Source organism: Moschus berezovskii, chromosome 9 (genome assembly GCF_049115385.1).
Source record: "Moschus berezovskii isolate FMDL1 chromosome 9, NW_MosBer_1.0, whole genome shotgun sequence".
Lineage (NCBI taxonomy): Eukaryota > Metazoa > Chordata > Mammalia > Artiodactyla > Moschidae > Moschus > Moschus berezovskii.
In genome coordinates, this window is record NC_142468.1 from 106,310,629 (window position 1) to 106,331,448 (window position 20,820).

Sequence of the window (20,820 nt, forward strand, 5' to 3'; positions counted from 1 at the left end):
CACAGTGAACCTGGCTCAGTCTTCTAGCTGTCAAAGCAAGCCAAAAATTAAATAGGCTTTGTAATTTACACAGATCATACACACTAACACATATTTAAGACCCAAGTATTGAGACATGGTAGAGTTATATGAGTTACTAGAGAAAACAGTCAGCAAAAAATTTGCATAGAATAGTTGTTGGATAATAATAATACCATCCAGGCTATAGTCAGATCAACACATTTTGATATTTGAGGAATATTCATTGATGGATTAAGTCACAGTTTCAAAAATTGTGAAATACCAACATATACATAAATTTCCCTGTCCTAAGTCAACTGCAGATGACTTGAGTCCATTTGAAATGAAACAAGCAAGGGAAGCATATTTTCAAACTCATAAAACATACTGTTTGTGAGGTTCTCCTTCTTGTTTTCCTTCCCAGTATCTGTCAGTCTCTATTACAGCATCTGATCCATTTTCTCTCTACTCCACTTCTCACTTGCTGTTTTTTACCCAGGTCATAAATACTCAAAGACACATATTTTTGTCTTTCAGAAAGAAAAATAAATTTAATTTATGATAAATAATTATGAATTTAATTATATAATTATTCATATCCAGCATTTAAATTGGAGAGTTAGATATTTCACAACTTTCTGAAAATTTGCATAAGTAAGTTCTACATTACTTAATTGAATTAATAAAATTCAGTTGATTAATTGAATATAGGCAGTCTGATGCATAAGGCCATACTTTCAGTAGACACTAGTCTCTAATCATTGTTTTTTCAAAAATAGCCAAATACTTATTGAGGCTTTATTTTGGCTGACAAATCTTTATCTAGAGAGTTAACATGATAATTCAATGTAGCAACATAATCAATGGTCTAGTCTAAATTATAAAATGGTAACTTCAGAAAAAACAGCCCCAAATTTGTATATAACCACTTGTATTTCATGAAGTTGCTTGAAATAACCTGTGCTCCCATGAGTTACTTAAGAGATCTTCCAACTCAAGAACTGACTACACAGTCTCCTCATCGCCATCTTCATGTCCTTGTTCCTCAATGTGTAAATGGCAGGATTCAGGACGGGTGTAACCGAGAAGTCTAAAACGGCAAGAAACTTATCCACTGTCACTGTGGGAAATGGCCACATGTAAACAAAGATGCATGGTCCAAAGAACAAAACCACCACAGTGATGTGTGCTGACAGAGTAGAGAAGGCCTTGTACAAGCCGCCTGAAGAGCGTTTCCATACAGTGACCAGAATGAAAACGTAGGACATAATCAGTAAGAAGAAAGTGCCCATGGATATGAACCCACTGTTGGCAGTGACCATGAATTCCATTCTGTAGGAATCAATGCAGGCAAGTCTGATAAACCAAGGAAGGTCACAGTAAAAGCTGTCGATTTCACTAGGACCACAGAAAGGCAAATGGATCACAAAAGCTAACTGGACCACTGAGTGAATGAGGCCAATAGCCCAAGCACCACACACAAGCAAAAGGCACACCCGTGGGCTCATGATGGTCAGGTAGTGCAGGGGCTGACATATGGCCACATATCGGTCTAAGGCCGTGGCAGTGAGCAGCACCATCTCAGATCCACCCAGGGTGTGAAGAACAAATATCTGGGTGACACACCCCTGGAAGGATATGGTTTTGTGCCCAGAGTACTGGTCAGAGATCATCTTAGGCACTGTTAAGGTAGAAAGACACAAATCAATAGATGAGAGGTTGGCTAAAAGGAAGTACATGGGGGAATGTAGGTGAGGGTCAAAGGTCACTGCAAACACAACAAGGAGATTCCCTAGAACAGTTGTTACATAAAACACTGTAGAGAAGGCAAGGAGGAAATTCTGCACTGGTCTAGAGGTAGAAAGTCCCAGGAAAACAAATTCAGACACAGAAGTGTCATTTCTTTCATTCATTGGTTTTTTCTGATGGTACCTAAAATCCAGAAACAAAATAACCAAAGAATTTATCAAATGTTAATATTTAAAGAAACAGATTTAAGCGTTTATCAAATTCGGTTTTATGAAGAAAAAAATTTTCACTAACAGCCATTAATATGTTTTGAAAATATCATGCATTAATTTATTTCTTCAAGTAACACAACTAATGAGTGTAACTCATATCCTATGAGTATCTACTATATTCTAAGTCCAAAGTCAAGGTCTGAGGTGAAACAGAAATTCTGACTTTTGAAGTTTTATAGGTTTGATCTAGATGGGTAGATACAGGTAGATCAACATTAAATAACTTTAAATACAGTTACGTCTCTGACAACTAATTTGAAGGAAATATTAGACGGCTATGATAATGTGACACATCACCATCATGATTATTTAGGCTCTGCAAAATATGAGTTATCATTGAAATTAAGTAGAGTAGGCCAGACTTTGGAAATGCCATGTGCAAAGGCCCTGAGACACAAGGCCCGGGGGATAAGAATATGCATGACTAAGGTCAGGCTGGAGAAATAGGCCAAACAGGATGAAATCTTCAATCCACAATAAGAATTCTGCTTTTTACCCTAAGAGCAGTAGAAAATCTGGGGGGATATTCAGTTCTAGCTGATCATATTTCTGTTTTCAGAGAGGTAAAAAAACCTCTATGTAAAGAACGGAAGGAAGGGGCCAGAATAAATGGGTAACCTCAATAGACTATTGAAGAATCATAATCATATCACACCAGTTTGGACAGTGTGAATTATTCAGTCAATGGTGTTGGCCCAACATATAAACTTGTAAATACATAGATTATTGCCTCATCATAAACTCAAGAAAGTTTCAAAATGATATTTAAACATAAAAAAGGGTAACAAACCAAAAGAAAGAAAAATAATATTTAAACAAACATTTAACATCTAAAAGTCATTCTAAGAATATCTCGTTAACAAATGAGGGAGGAAAAATAGTTGGCACTATCCATAATATTCAGTTCTTACTATACTTAGATATAGGTATATGTACAAAGTTTGCATACACAGCTACATAGATATCTTATATGGATGTATAAGCACTATAAAATAAAAATTAAAAACACACTGAAAAACAAGTTATAAAACATCAGACAGATGACTAATATTTCTATTGTGAAGTTAGTTCCTCCAGATAGATAAAGATAGAAAGCGTGGTATACCAAATTTACAATGAGAAAAACGTATAAGACTACTGATACAAAAGAAGTCCTAATAGCTGACAGTCACATGAAAAGTAAAACTCTCACTAGTACTCAAAGGAATGTAAATAAGACTGCGTTGGGTGCTATTCTGTATTAACAAATTTCAAAGGTTTAAAAAATTGATGAAATCATGGATGAGGCTACGAGGAAAAAGTCACATTCATACACTGATAAAGAGAAAAGAAATTCAATTTGTTTAGAAGGTACTTTAGAATTAGATTCCTAAACTTCAAAATTTTCACTGTTTATGACTAAGTCAAGTAAAAACATATACATACTACTATTTACAAAATAAATAAATAGCAAAAACTATTCTATAGCAGAGACAGATATATTTAATATCTTGCAATAATTTCTAATGGAAAAGAATTTGCAAAAGAATATATATGTATATATAGAGAGATATATACATATATAGATATGAATGAATCACTTTGCTATATACCTAAAACATACAAAATGATTAATCAACTATACTTCAATAAAGGAAGAAAATTTTCTTAGTGTATTGAAACTAGATAAACTAACAGTTAAGCTACAAGAGGCACCAATGATAAAATATTATAAAAAAATTTATAAATAACATAAATGTCTGCAATGAAGCATATTCATAGTTAAATAAATATGAATTAAATATTCATAGTTCTTTCATCTTGGAAGAGTATTATTACTCATATATAGGAATAAAATACATTGCAATGAAATATATGAATAACAGACATTTAAAGACTGAGAAGTTCACAAGAAAGATATAAAGGAAATCCATTTTTAAAACTTGTATGTCTAAGGAGAAAATAGAAAATGCATATCTTTAATTCTTATCACTAAATTGTTCCTGTCCAGGCTTATATGCATTTAGTTTGAGCCATAAGAGATTATTCTTTCAGTCAGTTCATATTTGATCAAATGCCAGTTTTATAGAGTTCAATCTAATATACATCCTATTTTTTTAGACATAATATTAAACTACTGTATCTTGAAACAAACCAAATTACTGATGCTTGTTCCACATCTGAATTGAATACCAGGAGTCCCCCACTTGCACTGCCACCACTAAGCTTTCCTCCAGGCCCCACACCACTAACAACCATGCTGTCTCTTGTCACTCCTCCCTTGGCATTCCACACCACGCCTGGGCTCTCCTGTGGGCATAATCTTCACTGCCTAAGAGAGAAAGCAGCATAAGCCGGTTGGAGCCCCTTGAAACTGTTATAGCCGAGAACAGACATGTAGGCAGCCAGGCCAGTCAGGAAGGAAATAGTGAGGGTAATGGATGGGAAGTGGGTCTTGCAGCCAAAAGGAAACACTGCAGGGGTGGTGCCAGGAGGCTCTGATACAGGGGCAGTGAATGGAGGTTTTTATAGCCAATAACTGGGAAAAAATTAGAATTGGACAGAACAAGGGAGAATGAATAGGACAATCATCAGAGTTAACTGCAGTGGGTGTGACATTTCAAAGGAGCTATAATCAAACCTGTATCTAAAGGCTTTGATCATGCAATATGTAGATTTTAAAATATACATTGTCTGGTATACAAAACAATGTATATTCACTTTGTTTCCATATGTAAAAAATATTTAAAACTGTTTCAAAGACCAATAAAAGGTCAGTTTTTTAAAAAAGTAGTAATTAAAAATTTTTAGTGGTAGTAAGAAAATTAGGTGATTATTTTTTCCTGTTTTTCTCTTTAATTATCAATGAATGGATAAAGCAAATGTGATACACACACACAACACACAAACACTAGCATAATATTCAACTTAAAAAGCAAAAATTTCCTGCCATCTCCAAAAGGCACAACTTGTTATTAAACATGGAGAAAGTGAAATAAGCCAGTCACAGAAAGCAAAGCACTGCATGCTATCATACATGAGAAATCATTGCAATTCAGAAACTTAGTTAAATTTGATGGTACATGAAAATTCAGGATCTGTTCTCATGAGTAATCATAAGGTTATCATCATCTAGATGTGAAGGCAAAGTATTAGAGTAAGATATTTGTGTGTGTATTTCCAAAGCCTGCAAAAATTGTTACATGATGATCAGTTCAGTTCAGTTGCTCAGTCGTGTCCGACTCTCCACAACCCCATGAATCACAGCACGCCAGGCCTCCCTGTCCATCACCAACTCCCGGAGTTCACTTTTAAATTGGTAAAATACTGATGGCAGTTTTTCATACGTATTTAAATAACTGGAAACAACTAAAACAACCATCCAAATACTGGGTTAAATCAAGAGCCTCTAGTGGCAAAAGCAGAATTCTTTTTATGAAACTATGTTTGTACATGAAAAAAAGTTCCAAAACTACACATCAAATATTACAAACAGTGAATCCTCAAAATAGGATACATGTGGCTTTCATCTCCTAAGGCCTACATTTCTGTATTATTTAAATGGTCTAAAACAACCTGGTATTGGCTTTTGACTTAAAGATGAAATTTATTGTGAAAACACAGAATAAGAGTCCCAGATGTATAACCCAGCAAATTCAGATTGTAGTGATGGTAGTTTAATCATGCATTTAAAAACTGAAATAAAGTTTTACAAGTGTGTCAACAGCTGTTTACTCATAGAACATCACAATAGCACCTTAACAGAAAGTGTTGTCCATAAGAAATCAATGGCCGAGAAAAACATCTTCTATTTGTGGCAGTCTACTGCTGCTGCTACTGCTGCTAAGTCGCATCAGTCTTGTCCGAATCTGTGCGACCCCATAGACGGCAGCCCACCAGGCTCCTCTGTCCCTGGGATTCTCCCGGCAAGAACACTGGAGTGGGTTGCCATTTCCTTCTCCAATGCATGAAAGTGAAAAGTGAAAGTGAAGTCGCTCAGTTGTGTCTGACTCAGCAACCCCATGGACTGCAGCCTACCAGGCTCCTCCGTCCATGGGATTTTCCAGGCAAGAGTACTGGAGTGGGGTGCCTTTGCCTTCCCTGAGTCTACTGCTAGGGGCTATAAAATATGTCTATCATTTAGCTGACTGATACTAGTAAGGAAAGAGATGAAAAGAAAAGAGAGGAGACAGACCACACAGGGACAGTAGTAAAAAGAAAAAGGAGAAAATAGAAACAAGCAAGAAGGAATAGCAATTAAACAATTAAAAAGGAAGCAGTCAGAACAGCATACCTTAGGAGTGGTTCCTGAGTCTTTTTTGCCTGCTCGCCAATTAAAAACTCTCAGTAACTTCTCTCTTCACAATGTCTCAGCAAGACACATAATGCAACAGACTACAACCCATTTTCCCAGCCTCTAATCTCACAACTCCACCTTATAAATCTCTTGAACTACTAGGACAATTGTTCTTTCATTGAGATGAGGGTTACTCATACTTTTGTTCTGCTCTATAGTTTTCCCTGCATTTTCCCCTTGGCCAATTACTTCTTGTTCTAAAATTTCTGTCAGTTATTACTCAGAGGGGTGATACACCCCGTCTCTCCTCCACTCTGTATGAGATATTCCTCCACCCTGCTATCACATCTTACTTGTGAGGTTCTCATGATAACTTTTTCATGACAATATAATTTACAATTGACTAGTTTTTCTGTCTCCTCTGCAAAAAGTATGAGCTTCTTGAGAGCAGGGACTATGTTTTAGTCAGAAATTCTGACCATACGAAATTGTGTGAATTTGGGAGAGAAGACAAGGGGTTGGATGGCTGTGAGCATGCATGTGCAAATAAACACCTCAAAACTGATAATAGTTTCTTGGCAAACACACTGGGTTTTTATATTATTCTCATTGAAAACTGACGCCAGTGGAATTAAAAAGCAAAATTCATTCCAGAAATTGCCATGAAAAAAATGACAGGTCAAAGATGATTCACATCAAAACCAATTCCCAAGGTCCTTCCTAGTTCTAAGTGAAATATAATCCATGTCCAAAAATTTCCCTGTGAATTAAGACACAGTGCAGGCATATGAAGAGCTTCATGCCTCGAGAAAACTCAGACTTCCCCTTGGAAAGACTGGCACTTGTATAGGTTCAACTAGTTTCAACAAATGCATGTTGAATTGAAAAATAGAAATAGAGATAAGAAAAAGTGGAAGGCGAGGTGCAGGGGGCAGGGGGTTAGAATTTTTGAAATGTTGTAGCAGAGTTGCTATACTTTGCCCATAGATGGAAAACAGCTGGTAATTTTAACAGGCTCTTCACTTAAATTATACTGTCCCCACTTACCTGACCTCACACCCCCCAAAAAAAAGGTCCCAGAAAACAATATTTTCACTATAAATGAACCTCTTAAGAAGCGTTTCCCTCTTTGATCTCTGTGGTTAGTACTCCTTACAAGTACTCCAGCTCTAACAACACTTTTGGGTGGCCCTTTGATGACTCAGTGACCTGAGTCCCCAGGCCGTTTATTATGAGATCTCTACCGTGAATTCCCATGCCATTAAGAAAAGAAAAAACATTAGAAGCTTGATTTAAAAAGTAAATGCAAATAAAAGGAAGCTATGATTCATAAACTGTGACAGCAAAATATAGTCAAGGAAACTAGCATCTCCTAATATTTTAATACCTACTGATCAATATCATTTAGACCAATACTAGTGAAAAAGAAATGCCTATTAACACACTCATTAGTAAAAATTATTTCAAATTCTAATGGAAACATATTCATACAATATTCCTAGAAACCCTATCCCTGCTTTTACCTCATTGATATAATTACCAATCCTATTTGGCCATGATAATATCTTAAAAAACAGAAATAAATATGTTGGCAAAGTTCAGAATACTAAAGTCAAAATGAAAATTCAAGTGAAATAATATTTTGATTTCAAAGTCTATAAATTCATTCCCTAGCTACGCTGCCTCTTTTTTAGATCAATGCCACGATGTATTAAAAAGAAGTTCACGAGTCTATTAAGCTTTTCACTTGTCTGAGTATAATACCTATATGATCTCATTTCTTATGTCTAACGAAACAGTGAGATGGAAATCCCATATTCTTCCTCACCTGATGAGAAATAAGACTGTGACTTTTCAGTTAAGGGGAAATAATTTGTGTGCCTTGGCATTTAGCACTGTGATTTTTTTATTCATTAATTAACTCTGGACATACTGAATATCTCTAACTCTATAATTCTGCTCAGAAAAACAATGTGTACACACAGAAGATCAAATATCAACATTCTTATAAAATTTCACATTATTATAAGAGCTACATTTCAACATATGGTACTAAAATTCTTTTTGTTAAACTGCTATTATTCTCATTTTACAAAAATTTAGACTAATTTCTACATAACATTCAGCCTAGAAAGAAATGAGCAAAAACTTAGTGTTAGAATTGTAGCATTCTCTTTTACATCAAAAATACACATTATCCAAGTACAGTTTTTTTAAAAAAATAAGCTAAAAAAAGTTAATAACTAAAACATTAATTCATAGTGGAAAATAATATTTACTAATTTATCTTTTTAGTGTTACATTTTATGTTATCAAGATAAATTAATATAATGTAAAATCAACCATTTGAAAGCTGCAAACCAATGGCATTTAGGCATATTGTGGGGTCATCACTTCGACCTAGTTCCAAACTATTTTCATTCATGATGAAATGTGTATCTGATACACATTTGTGGCTGAATGATATTCTTTTGTATGGATTACCACATTTATCAATCCATTCATCAGCGGATGAACAGTTGGATGAACACCTTTGCCCATTGTGAATAGTTCTAGATATTCATGTACAAGTTTTTAAATCTTTGGGGTTGAAGATTAGGAGCAGAATTGGTGAGTTCTATGATAATTCTGGCCACCTCATGCAACAAGTTGACTCACTGGAAAAGACTCTGATGCTGGGAAAGGTTGGGGGCGGGAGGAGAAGGGGACAACAGAGAATGAGATGGCTGGATGGCATCACCGACTCTGTGGACATGAGTTTGAGTGAACTCTGGGAGTTGGTGATGGACAGGGAGGCCTGGGGTGCTGTGATTCATGGGGTTGCGGAGAGTCGGACACGACTGAGCGACTGAACTGAACTGAACTGAACTGAATGATAATTCTGTTTAACTTTGTGAGGAACTGCAAAGTAGGAAGGGTATCACCCCACTGAAATGTATTTGGCATTTTCTCATGATTACACCAGAGTTATGGGTTCAGGGGAAGCACACCACATGTGATCTGCCATTTTTGACACCTCCCATCAAGTGTCTCTACCATCACCATGGTTTATGTCTGTTGATGTTGACCCTGATCATCTGACTGAAATGTCAGGTTCCCTCACTGTAGATTTACTTTCCATACTATCCACACTGTATTTTGAGAAAAGTCACTACACTCAGCCCACCCTTAAGGAATGAGTAGCTATGCTCCCATTGATTAGGGTAGCGTGCTACACAATTTATCTCTAATTCTCCTGCATGAGTGATAACTTTGCTACCCCATCCACTAATTTATTCAATCATTTATATTAGTATGAAATCATGGATATTTATTTTATAATCTGGATTATAATCAAACACTGCTATTGGGAGCATTTTCATTTGGCTCTTAAGCCTCTTTGATGTATATCCACATCAAGTTTTGTGAGTTTATGTATGTTTGAGCATTCCCTTATTCTCTGGGACTAAAAGATGCTCCCAGATGATCTTGTATCTTAATTTCCTATTCCAACAATAGCCCTGTCTCCAAAGATCCCTGATTCCATTTATGGATAATGGAATTAGAAATAAACACGTGCTCATTGTTTCTAGAGTGTCATTGCATTTAGGCCCTCACAGAAGACATGGCAAATGCCTAAGAAAATATATTTGAACTAACAGTTATCAAAAAGAATTTCATTACACTAAAATCTCCTGTGCTTCACATATTCATTCATTCCCATGAATTCATGATCCCCTGACAAGCACCTAACTTTTCACTGTCTCCATAGTTTCGCATCTTCCAGAATATCATAAAAGTGGAATCATACCGTTTGTACACTTTGAAGATTGGCTTCCTTCATGTAGCAACAGACACTTAAGAATCCTCTATATCTTTTCATGACTAGATAAATTATTTCTTTTTATTATGGAATAATATTCCATTGTACAAGTGTCCCACACTTTATTTAACCATTAACAGATTGAGGGACATCTTGGATGTCTCCAGTTTTTGGTAATTATGAATAAAGCTGTCACAAACATTCAATACAGGTTTTGCATGAACAAAATTTTTAACTAAGTTTGGTAAATACCTAGGAGTACTATTACTTTATCAAATGGCAATACTATTATTAGTTTTGTAAGGCTCTACCAAACTGTTTTCCAAAAGTTTGTCCTTATTTACAGTTTTATTAATCAGGCTACAGATTTCTACACATTATTCTTTGGTTAGCTGTTCCATTTTCTAAAGGGCCCCATTTCCTCAAAGTCACAGGAGCATAAGAATAACAATATTTTAACACCTTCATTAATTGAATAGAATGTCCACCTCCTCCACTTGTTGTGTCTCCTAACTTGGTGGAGTTGAAACACAGCATTCATTTACTACCTAAAACACATACATAGATTTACCAGATAAAGAGGAGTAATTATGAAGTTTAGATAAACCCTGGGAACCTGTCCAGAGTCCCCAGTCACTGAGAAATAGTGAAATGTCTGGTTAGCAAAAGCTGTCTAACAATGAGAAGGGAAGAAAGTGAGTAGAAAGTCATCTCGCAGATATGTTGCATTGTAGCCACCCATTTTTGAAGAGCTGATGTGGAGCTAAGATGAAGGTATTTGACTCTGCCCTCTCCCAACCCCATATTCAAGGTTATTTAGTGTAGTTATCATAATTAAATGTTTAATGGAACCTAAATAAATGGTTTAAAGGGTTATCTCTGGTTTCCATTCGTAAACATAGTCAGCTAAAGTTTAATGAACAGATGATTCTAAACTGTGTGTCAAGACAGAAGACCCTCCTACGCCTGATCATCAGCCGAGTTGACCAGTGGTGGACTGACATCACTGACACTATCTACATAGTTAATGTCAAGTGTAATAATCCCACTCTTCTACTTCATTCTTTTCATGTCTGCTTTCCAAACCCTGCCATTCATTCCCAAAGTGCGAGAAGAACACTAAAAATGTGCTGTTGCTTAAATTTTCTCTAATTTCTCTTTATTTCTCTAAAACAACCATTTACACTGAATGATATTTATTTAAGCATAATATTAGTTTAAATTAATTGAATTTAAAATATCCTTCCATACTCTATATCTCAAAGGAAAAAACTCCACCATATATGTGAATATATATATATATATATAGAGAGAGAGAGACATGTGCACATGTAAACTTGTAACTGCATAAAAAGGAAACTGAAACCATAACCACCAATATGTGAATAACTGTATTCTTTTGATGAAAAAAATGTAACAGCCCATGGGCAGATAGACACGTTATCATATTTCCTTCTCAGATCACTAAAGTGTTGGATTCTTGTCCTTAAGACTAAATCACATAATATTGTATAAATGAAAATAAAAGGTAAGCTTCCCTTACAATATTTAGAAGAATATTGATAATATCGCTTTTGTGTATGTGTACACTCACTTGTGTCCGACTCTTCGTGACCCCATGGTTTCTCTCTGGTAAGAAGATACACTCTACACTTTGTAAACTTCTTAACTTCTCCCTTGGTTCTCTTACTCTGTCATATTTAAGACAATCTTTTAATGCCATATTTCCATGCACACTAATTAGAATGGCTTGGAATTTTTGCATAGCTTTCAGAAATATCAGGGGTTTCTTCTCCAAGGTACATTTGGAAACTTCCAGACTCCCTATATCATCAAAATGAGTAACTGCTACAGAATCTTACAGCTATAGAGGTGTATTCTCTGAGGTAATATTCAGGTAGTCACAGATCCGCAATCATCAGGGTCTACAGCTTTCTTTGAGTTAAGGAAAACTGTGTTCTGGATACAGATATGTAACTGCAATTAATAGAAATTTCCAAATGTTGAGAAAAGTGATGGTTATTAATTTAACCCTGGAAGGAAACTGATAGAGATTATGGAGAGAAATCTCTCAAAGCCTAAAATAATTCACAGTTACCCTGGAAATGGAATTATACTCTTGGACCTGAACAGAGAGAAAGAATGACGACACAGATGAAGGCCTGGCGTCGGAAAACACTAGGCTTACACTTGAGTCATGCTATTTCCCACTCTGAAACCCCAACAGATTGCACTGAGAGCCAAACTCGGAACAGTAAGAGTATTTAACTTATTTCATTTGGTGATTGTGAAGATCCTTTTAGACACTGTGGGTGAAAATTTCTATCATGTGAGAGGTATTCAGAGAGTGACAGGGAGATACAAAGAAACAGGGAGGCTTAGTTTTCCCATGACCCTAAAATTAGCAGCGCAAAGAATAAAATGAAATTCTTTTTTCAGTTCTTATTTTTAATTTTCCTAACTTTTGATTATTTTGAGAGTTCTGCTCTAACTCACTTGATTTTACAAGTATACTTTTAGAATATTTAGGGTTACTTCTTGACAGGGAGGCCTGGCGTGCTGTGATTCATGGGGTCGCGGAGAGTCGGACACGACTGAGCGACTGAACTGAACTGAACTGAACTGAACTTTTACTTAGATTAGAGTTAAAAATTACATACTTATTTTATATAATTATTTTAATAGTATTAATATAGTTTTATATAGCAGCAATATTTTGCCCTTTCTAATTTAACTAAAATAACATTGACAGCCTACTAAGCTAGTATTAGGTGAAAAAACAGGCACACTTTTTTATTCTTTGACATAACATATACCACCTCCAATCTGTTTCTTTTTTACTGAAGTGCTCAAAATTGATCATAGTTCATAGTAAGAAAATATTCAATAAATTCCTGTTTACCACACTGGAAAAAATTAAAAGCCCCTCCTACACCTATAGCTTTCTAATTCTATTTTTATTTTCATCCTTGTACCTGATAACTCTGTGGATTTAACAAAAACAGTATCATCAATAGCTTCAGTTACAGACAACAGGGAGGGTAAACCCAGACTAAACCTTAGGTCCACAGCATTGAATTGATCATAATTCTTGATTCATAGTATATTCAACATCTTTTTTAATGGTCATTTTGAATTTTTATGCTTGTTTATTCAATAATAAAACTATACCTATAAAAATATGACTAATATATGACCTAAATAGTTAATAATATCATACAGCTGATAATGTGTGCATATTCTTCCTGATCCTTAGCCTCCTACAGTTGGAGTTACTTATATCATTATATAGAAGTTCCTACAAAATACAACATTTTTATATTGCTGTTTACTTTACAAAAATTATGCTAACCTCTTTTTTCTTCATTATGGTGTCTCTAAAAGCTATATATCTGTCATTTCATATAGTTGTACCTTATATGCTATGATTCTGAATAATATTCCATTGTCCTGTTAATATGCATAACTATAAATATCTCTATATGTACAGTTGTAAGAATTTATCTTGAGCATACACATAAGACTGAAATTGCTGGACCATAGGATGTGTGAGTACTGAGCTTTATAAGAAAAGCACAGATTTTTTTCCAAGGTGATTATGCAAGGATATGCTTCCATCACCAATAAATAAGAAACCTGCTTGATTCAGAAAAAATATTTTTATGTCTTTTCTTCAGATCAAACAAGAATAAACTGAATAAATGGAAGAAATAACCAATTTATGGTGTCTGAATTTATTTTGCTCGGGCTGTGTGACTCTTGACAACTCTAGGCCTTCCTCCTAGTGATATTTTCTTCACTTTATTTATCACCATTTTGGGCAACATCTTCTTTGTTTTCCTAATTACTGCTGGCCTTCGTCTCCACTCCTCTATGTACTTCCTGTTAACCAATCTTCTGTTCATTGATTTATGTCTTTCAACAGTAACTACTCCTAAACTGACCTCAAACTTTCTGAAAGCAAACAAGACCATCTCCTTGAAAGCATGCATGTGTCAGATTGTTTTTGTTCCTCTTTTTTTGGGGGGGAATGGGGGATGAGATGGTGCTGCTTGTGTCCATGGCCTATGACCGTTATGTGGCCATCTGCAAGCCACTCCATTACTCTAGCATCATGAACACACAAATGTGCATTCAGCTAGTGATGACACCATGGATCATTGGCTTTGTGCATTCAATAAGCCAACTAGCTATAATTATACAATTGCCTTTCTGTGGACCCAGATAATTGGATACTTTTTTCTGTGATATTTGGTGATCAAGCTAGCTTTCATGGACACTGATATTCTCGAAATGTTGATAAATGCTGACAGTGGAGTACTTGGCCACCATCTGCTTCATTCTACTGCTGATCTTTTACTCTTATATTCTGCTTACTGTCTGCCATCAATAGATGGACAGGGCATCCAAGGTGCTCTCCACTTGCACTCCGCGTTACAGTGGTCGTGTTATTCTTTAGGCCTTGCATCTTCATCTATCTGTTTCTACTCAGCACTACTTGGGTGGGCAAGTTCCTTGCTGTATTTTATGAGATCATCACACCACTACTAAATCCAGTCATTTGAAGGACTGATGCCAAAGCTGAAACTCCAATACTTTGGCCACCTCATGTGACGAGTTGACTCACTGGAAAAGACTCTGATGCTGGCAAGAATTGGGGGCAGGAGGAGAAGGGGACGACAGAGAATGAGATGGCTGGATGGCATCACCGACTCGATGGACATGAGTTTGAGTGAACTCGGGAGTTGGTGATGGACAGGGAGGCCTGGCGTGCTGTGATTCATGGGGTCGCAAAGAGTCGGACATGACTGAGCGACTGAACTGAACTGATACTTTAAGAAATAAAGAGAGTATGATGACAGACTGTGGATTTCTGTTGGTATTTCATCATCTCAAATTATCAGAATGTCTTCTGTGAGTTCCCTAAATTAGCCACACCTATTCTGTTACTTAAGATTGGGAAGAGTTCCCTAATTCACATTTGGAAATCATGTATATCTCTTGATGAAAGTTTTGTGTCAATTCTTTAGTATTCCAGAATTTTCAAAATGAGTTTTTGTTTGGGAAATTTGGCCAGTCTTTATAAGTATAATTTTGGTTGTTCTCAAGAATGACTTTAAATTAATAAGAATTTTAACATTAGTTATTACTCTTATTACTTCAACTCTGACACCATATCTGAAAATTTTGCTATTCTATGCATTTCTTTTAGCAGAGCATTTCACATAGACCTTCTCTAAAGTTTTCTTTAATAAGTTAGTGCATTATATTGCTATATTTATCTATACAAAATGATAAATTAGTCTATCAATTAGATAACATTCTATTACCTTCTGTAGACATATCTATAAAAATAATCATTAAGTATTCCTAATCATATTCAGAAAGAAAATTGAATCATAAGCATAATCTGGAGAGAGATTTGTTCCCTCAATATCATGTTTCAGTATTTTGTGAAAATGTAATTTCTTTAAAAGATACATATTAAACACAAAGATATCTAAAATAACAACCTTTGGAGAATTTGCTTTTCCCTTTCTATTCATAAATGGGTTAGGCAGTTCATCATACAGGTAGGTCAAAAAGTAGCTTTGGAATCAGCAATCTGTTAATTCACTGAAGTGTTCAAATAGCCTGTAAGAACTAGATTATGTTCAGAGTTTGTGAATTATTCATTATTACATTAAACAATACAAAACTTTTCTTCAGAAATCTTCCTCAAAATGTTATACAAGTTTACATCCATTTATATGAAATCCATGGATTAGATATACTACCAATTCCATATTACTTTCTAAAGATGACATGGTCCTATGTAGTTTGTAACATTTCCAATAGAGAATCTCAGGAATAAACCTTAAATAAAATAACTGCTATCTTCATATGTGTATGTATATATGCACATATATTCTGATATTCTTATTCTTTTATATATTTGTACTCACTTTGGATAATATCTATTGATTTGTCTTGAATCCACTGATTTTTTTCTTCTGCTGTGTCCAGTCCATTTTTAAGCCTTCTTAAATTCATAATATTATACATTTCTTTTTCATTTCTAAAATCAATTGGTTCATTCTTAGATATTCTGTTTCTCTGTATAATTTTTTTTCAGTTTTTCAACTTCTTAATGTCTCTTTTAATATATCTTATTTTATGCTCTCTTCTGATTTCACAAATTGAGCCATATTTGGTCTGCTTCTCTTTATTCATTTCCTTCTAGTTATCAATCACATGTTCCCACTTCTTGCATATTCCATAGTTACTTTTTCTATTTTACACACTGTATATAAAAGATCATGTACCTCTGATGTAATAAATTCCTTCAGAAATTATCTACTCTTTCCTCTATGAAGCATAAAATGTTAAGGCATGATGCCTTCAACCCGATCAAGTACTGACCATATTTGAATCTGCATTGTAGTTTTTAGAAGACTTGGTACACTTCAGGTTTGATCCTGTGCCATGGATATAACCCTTCCATGTTTGGCTTATGAATTCTAATAGATCTTTAGCTCCTCAGCCTGACAGATTCAGGTAATTCAATAATGCCTTTCAGAACTTTTGAGCTTAGAACTTCAGTCTTCTTCATTCTCCTGCTACTTTCAAATACTTTTGGCAAATTTCTCAGAGTTCTGGCTTTATATTGTACTTCCTAATTTAACATAGCTAACAAGAATCCACTAAAAGTATAAATCAAAGCAATTAAATAATTGGGAACAGAAAAAATATAAAATTACAAACTGATTGCATAGTCCTGAAAGAATTGTGGATCACAAATACTCAGGACATAGGGTCCTTTCATAGCTTCATGGTGAACCTAGCTCAGTCTTCTAGTTATCAAAGCCAGCTATAAATTAAATAAGTTTGATAATTTACACAGACCATACACACTAACACATATTTGAAACCCATGTTTTGAAATAACCTGTGCTCCCATGAGTTACTTAAGAGATCTTCCAACTCAAGAACTGACTACACAGTCTCCTCATTGCCATCTTCATGTCCGTGTTCCTCAATGTGTAAATGGCAGGATTCAGGATGGGTGTAACCAAGAAGTCTAAAATGGCAAGAAACTTATCCACTGGGACAGTGGGAAATGGCCACATATAAACAAAGATGCATGGTCCAAAGAACAAAACCACCACAGTGATGTGTGCTGACAGAGTAGAGAGGGCCTTGTACAAGCCACCTGAAGAGCGTTTCCATACAGTGACCAGAATGAAAACATAGGAGATGATCAACAAGAAGAAAGTGCCCATGGATATGAACCCACTGTTGGCAGTGACCATGAATTCCATTCTGTAGGAATCAATGCAGGCAAGTCTGATAAACCAAGGAAGGTCACAGTAAAAGCTGTCGATTTCACTAGGACCACAGAAAGGCAAATGGATCACAAAAGCTAACTGGACCACTGAGTGAATGAGGCCAATAGCCCAAGCACCACACACAAGCAAAAGGCACACCCGTGGGCTCATGATGGTCAGGTAGTGCAGGGGCTGACATATGGCCACATATCGGTCTAAGGCCGTGGCAGTGAGCAGCACCATCTCAGATCCACCCAGGGTGTGAAGAACAAATATCTGGGTGACACACCCTTGGAAAGATATGGTTTTGTGCCCAGAGTACAGGTCAGAGATCATCTTAGGCACTGTTAAGGTAGAAAGACACAAATCAATAGATGAGAGGTTGGCTAAAAGGAAGTACATGGGGGAATGTAGGTGAGGGTCAAAGGTCACTGCAAACACAACAAGGAGATTCCCTAGAACAATTGTTACATAAAACACTGTAGAGAAGGCAAGGAGGAAATTCTGCACTGGTCTAGAGGTAGAAAGTCCCAGGAAAACAAATTCAGACACAGAAGTGTCATTTCTTTCATACATTGGCTTTTTCTGATGATACCTAAAATCCAGAAACAAAATAACCAAAGAATTTATCAAATGTTAATATTTAAAGAAACAGATTTAAGCGTTTATCTAATTCAGTTTTATGAAGAAAAAAATCTTCACTAACAGCCATTAATATGCATGCATTCATTTCTTCAAGTAATGCAACTAATGAGTGTAACTGATATCCTAATGAGTATCCACTATATTCTAAGTCCAATGTCAAGTTCTGAGGTGAAACAGAAATTCTGACTTTTGAAACTTTACAGGCTAGATCTAGATGGGTAGATACAGGTAGATTGATATTAAATAACTTTAATTATAGATACATCTCTGACAACTAATTTGAAGGAAATATCAGAGGGCTATGATAACAATGTGCCACATCACCATCATGCTTAATCAGACTCTGCAAAATATGAGTTACCATTGAAAGTAAGTAAAATAGTCCAGACTTTGGAAATGCAATGTGCAAAGGCCCTGAGACACAAAGGCAAGTATGTGAATGACTGAGATCAGGCTGGAGAAATAGGTCAAACAGGATGAAATCTTGGATCTATGATAAGAATTTTGCTTTTTACTCTAAGAGCAGTAGAAAATCTGAGGGAATATTCAGTTCCACCTTATCATATTTCTGCTTTCTGACAGTTATAAAAGCCTTAATGTAAAGAACGGAAGGAGAGGGCCAGAATAAACTTAAAAGTGACCTCAAGAGACTATTGAAGAATCAAATCATATCAATGTGAAAAGGGTGAATTATTCAGTCAATGTTATTGGCACAACAGATAAACTTGTAAATACATACGTTATTGACTCTCATCATAAACTCAAGAAAGTTTCAAAAGGATATTTAAACATCTAAAAGGGAAACAAACCAAAAGAAAGAAACACAATATTTAAGCAAACGTTTAAGATAGAAAATTCATTCAAAGAATATCTCTAATTAACAAATGAGGAAGGAAATATATATCCACAATATTCAGTTCTTACTATACTAAGATACAGATATATGTACCTAGTTTTGTATAATCTACATGTAGATGGGGATTCCCTGGTGGCTCAGATGGTAAAGAGTCTGCCTGCAAATTGGGAGACCCAAGTTCCATCCCTGAGTCAGGAAGATCCCCTGGAGAAGGAAATGGCAACACACTCCAATATTCTTGCCTGGAAAATCCCATGGATGGAGGAGCCTGGTGGCTACAGTCCACAGGGTCTCTAAGAGTTGAACACAATTAAGCGACTTCACTTTAACTTTCTACATAGAGATCTCTTATATTGAAATATAAGCATGATAATTAAAAACTGAAAGCATATTGAAAATTAAGTTATAAAATATCAGACAGATGACTAATATTTCTATTATGAAATTATTTCCTCCAGATAGATGAAGAAAAGAAGTGTGGTGTACCAATTTTAAAATGAGAAAAAAAATAAGACTACTGACACAGAAGATGTCCTAACAGCTGATAGTCCTATGAAAAGTAAAATTCTCACTAGTAATCAAATAAATGTTACTAAGATTGTGTTGGGACTACAGGCACACCTCAAGAAACAAGAAAAAAGTCAACTAAATAACCTAACTCTACATCAAAAGAAACTAGAAAAGGAAGAAATGAAGAACCCCAGGGTTAGTAGAAGGAAAGAAATCGTAAAAATTAGGGCAGAGATAAATGCAAAAGAAACAAAAGAGACCATAGCAAAAATCAACAAAGCCAAAAGCTGGTTTTTTGAGAAGGTAAATAAAATTGTCAAACCACTAGCCAGACTCATCAAGAAACAAAGGGAGAAGAACCAAATCAATAAAATTAGAAATGAAAATGGAGATCACAACCGACAACACAGAAATACGAAGGATTATTAGAGAATACTATCAGCAATTATATGGCAATAAAATGAATAACCTGGAAGAAATGGACAAATTGCTAGAAAAGTACACCTTGCCAAAACTGAATCAGGAAGAAATAGAAAATCTGAACAGACCCATCACAAGCATGGAACTAGAGGAAGTAATCGGAAATCTTCCAGCAAACAAAAGCCCAGGTCCAGACGGCTTCACAGCTGAATTCTACCAAAAATTTAGAGAAGAGCTAACACCTATTCTACTCAAACTCTTCCAGAAAATTGCTGAGGAAGGAAAACTTCCAAACTCATTCTATGAGGCCACCATCACCCTAATCCCAAAACCTGGTAAAGATCCCACAAAAAAAGAAAACTACAGGCCAATATCACTGATGAACATAGATGCAAAAATCCTTAACAAAATTCTAGCAATCAGAATCCAACAACATATTAAGAAGATCATACATCATGACCAAGTGGGCTTTATCCCAGGAATGCAAGGATTCTTCAATATCCACAAATCAATCAACGTAATACACCACATTAACAAACTGAAAAATAAAAATCATATGATTATCTCAATAGATGCAGAGAAAGCCTTCGACAAAATACAACATCCATTTATGATAAAAACTCTCCAGAAAGTCGGAATAGAAGGGACATATATCAGCATAATAAAAGCTATATATGACAAACCCACAGCAAACATTATCCTCAATGGTGAAAAACTGAAAGCATTTCCCCTAAAGTCAGGAACAAGACAAGGGTGCCCACTCTCACCACTACTATTCAACATAGTTCTGGAAGTTTTGGCTACAGCAATCAGAGCAGAAAAAGACATAAAAGGAATACAAATTGGAAAAGAAGAAGTAAAACTTTCACTATTCGCTGATGACATGATCCTCTACATAGAAAGCCCTAAAGATTCTACCAGAAAACTACTAGAGCTAATCAATGAATACAGTAAAGTTGCCGGATATAAAATCAACACACAGA

The 20,820-nt window shown here is 35.4% G+C and overlaps 2 protein-coding genes across 2 annotated transcripts; both read right to left on the reverse strand.

The window, feature by feature from the left end:
• Nucleotides 1-977: 977 nt before the first annotated feature.
• LOC129563104 (olfactory receptor 4F6-like) lies at nt 978-1,913 on the reverse strand. Its single transcript, XM_088840448.1, has one exon. The coding sequence runs from the start codon at nt 1,911-1,913 to the stop codon at nt 978-980; it is 936 nt and encodes a 311-aa protein (XP_088696574.1).
• A 15,133-nt stretch (nt 1,914-17,046) lies between these two features.
• On the reverse strand, nt 17,047-17,982 carry LOC148776980 (olfactory receptor 4F6-like). The gene has a single exon (XM_088840449.1). The coding sequence runs from the start codon at nt 17,980-17,982 to the stop codon at nt 17,047-17,049; it is 936 nt and encodes a 311-aa protein (XP_088696575.1).
• Between the last annotated feature and the right edge of the window lie 2,838 nt (nt 17,983-20,820).

Excerpts from the sequence above, each read along its gene's own strand:
- LOC148776980 (XM_088840449.1), bottom strand. The coding sequence starts at position 17,982 with ATGTATGAAAGAAATGACACTTCTGTGTCTGAATTTGTTTTCCTGGGA.
- LOC129563104 (XM_088840448.1), bottom strand. The coding sequence starts at position 1,913 with ATGAATGAAAGAAATGACACTTCTGTGTCTGAATTTGTTTTCCTGGGA.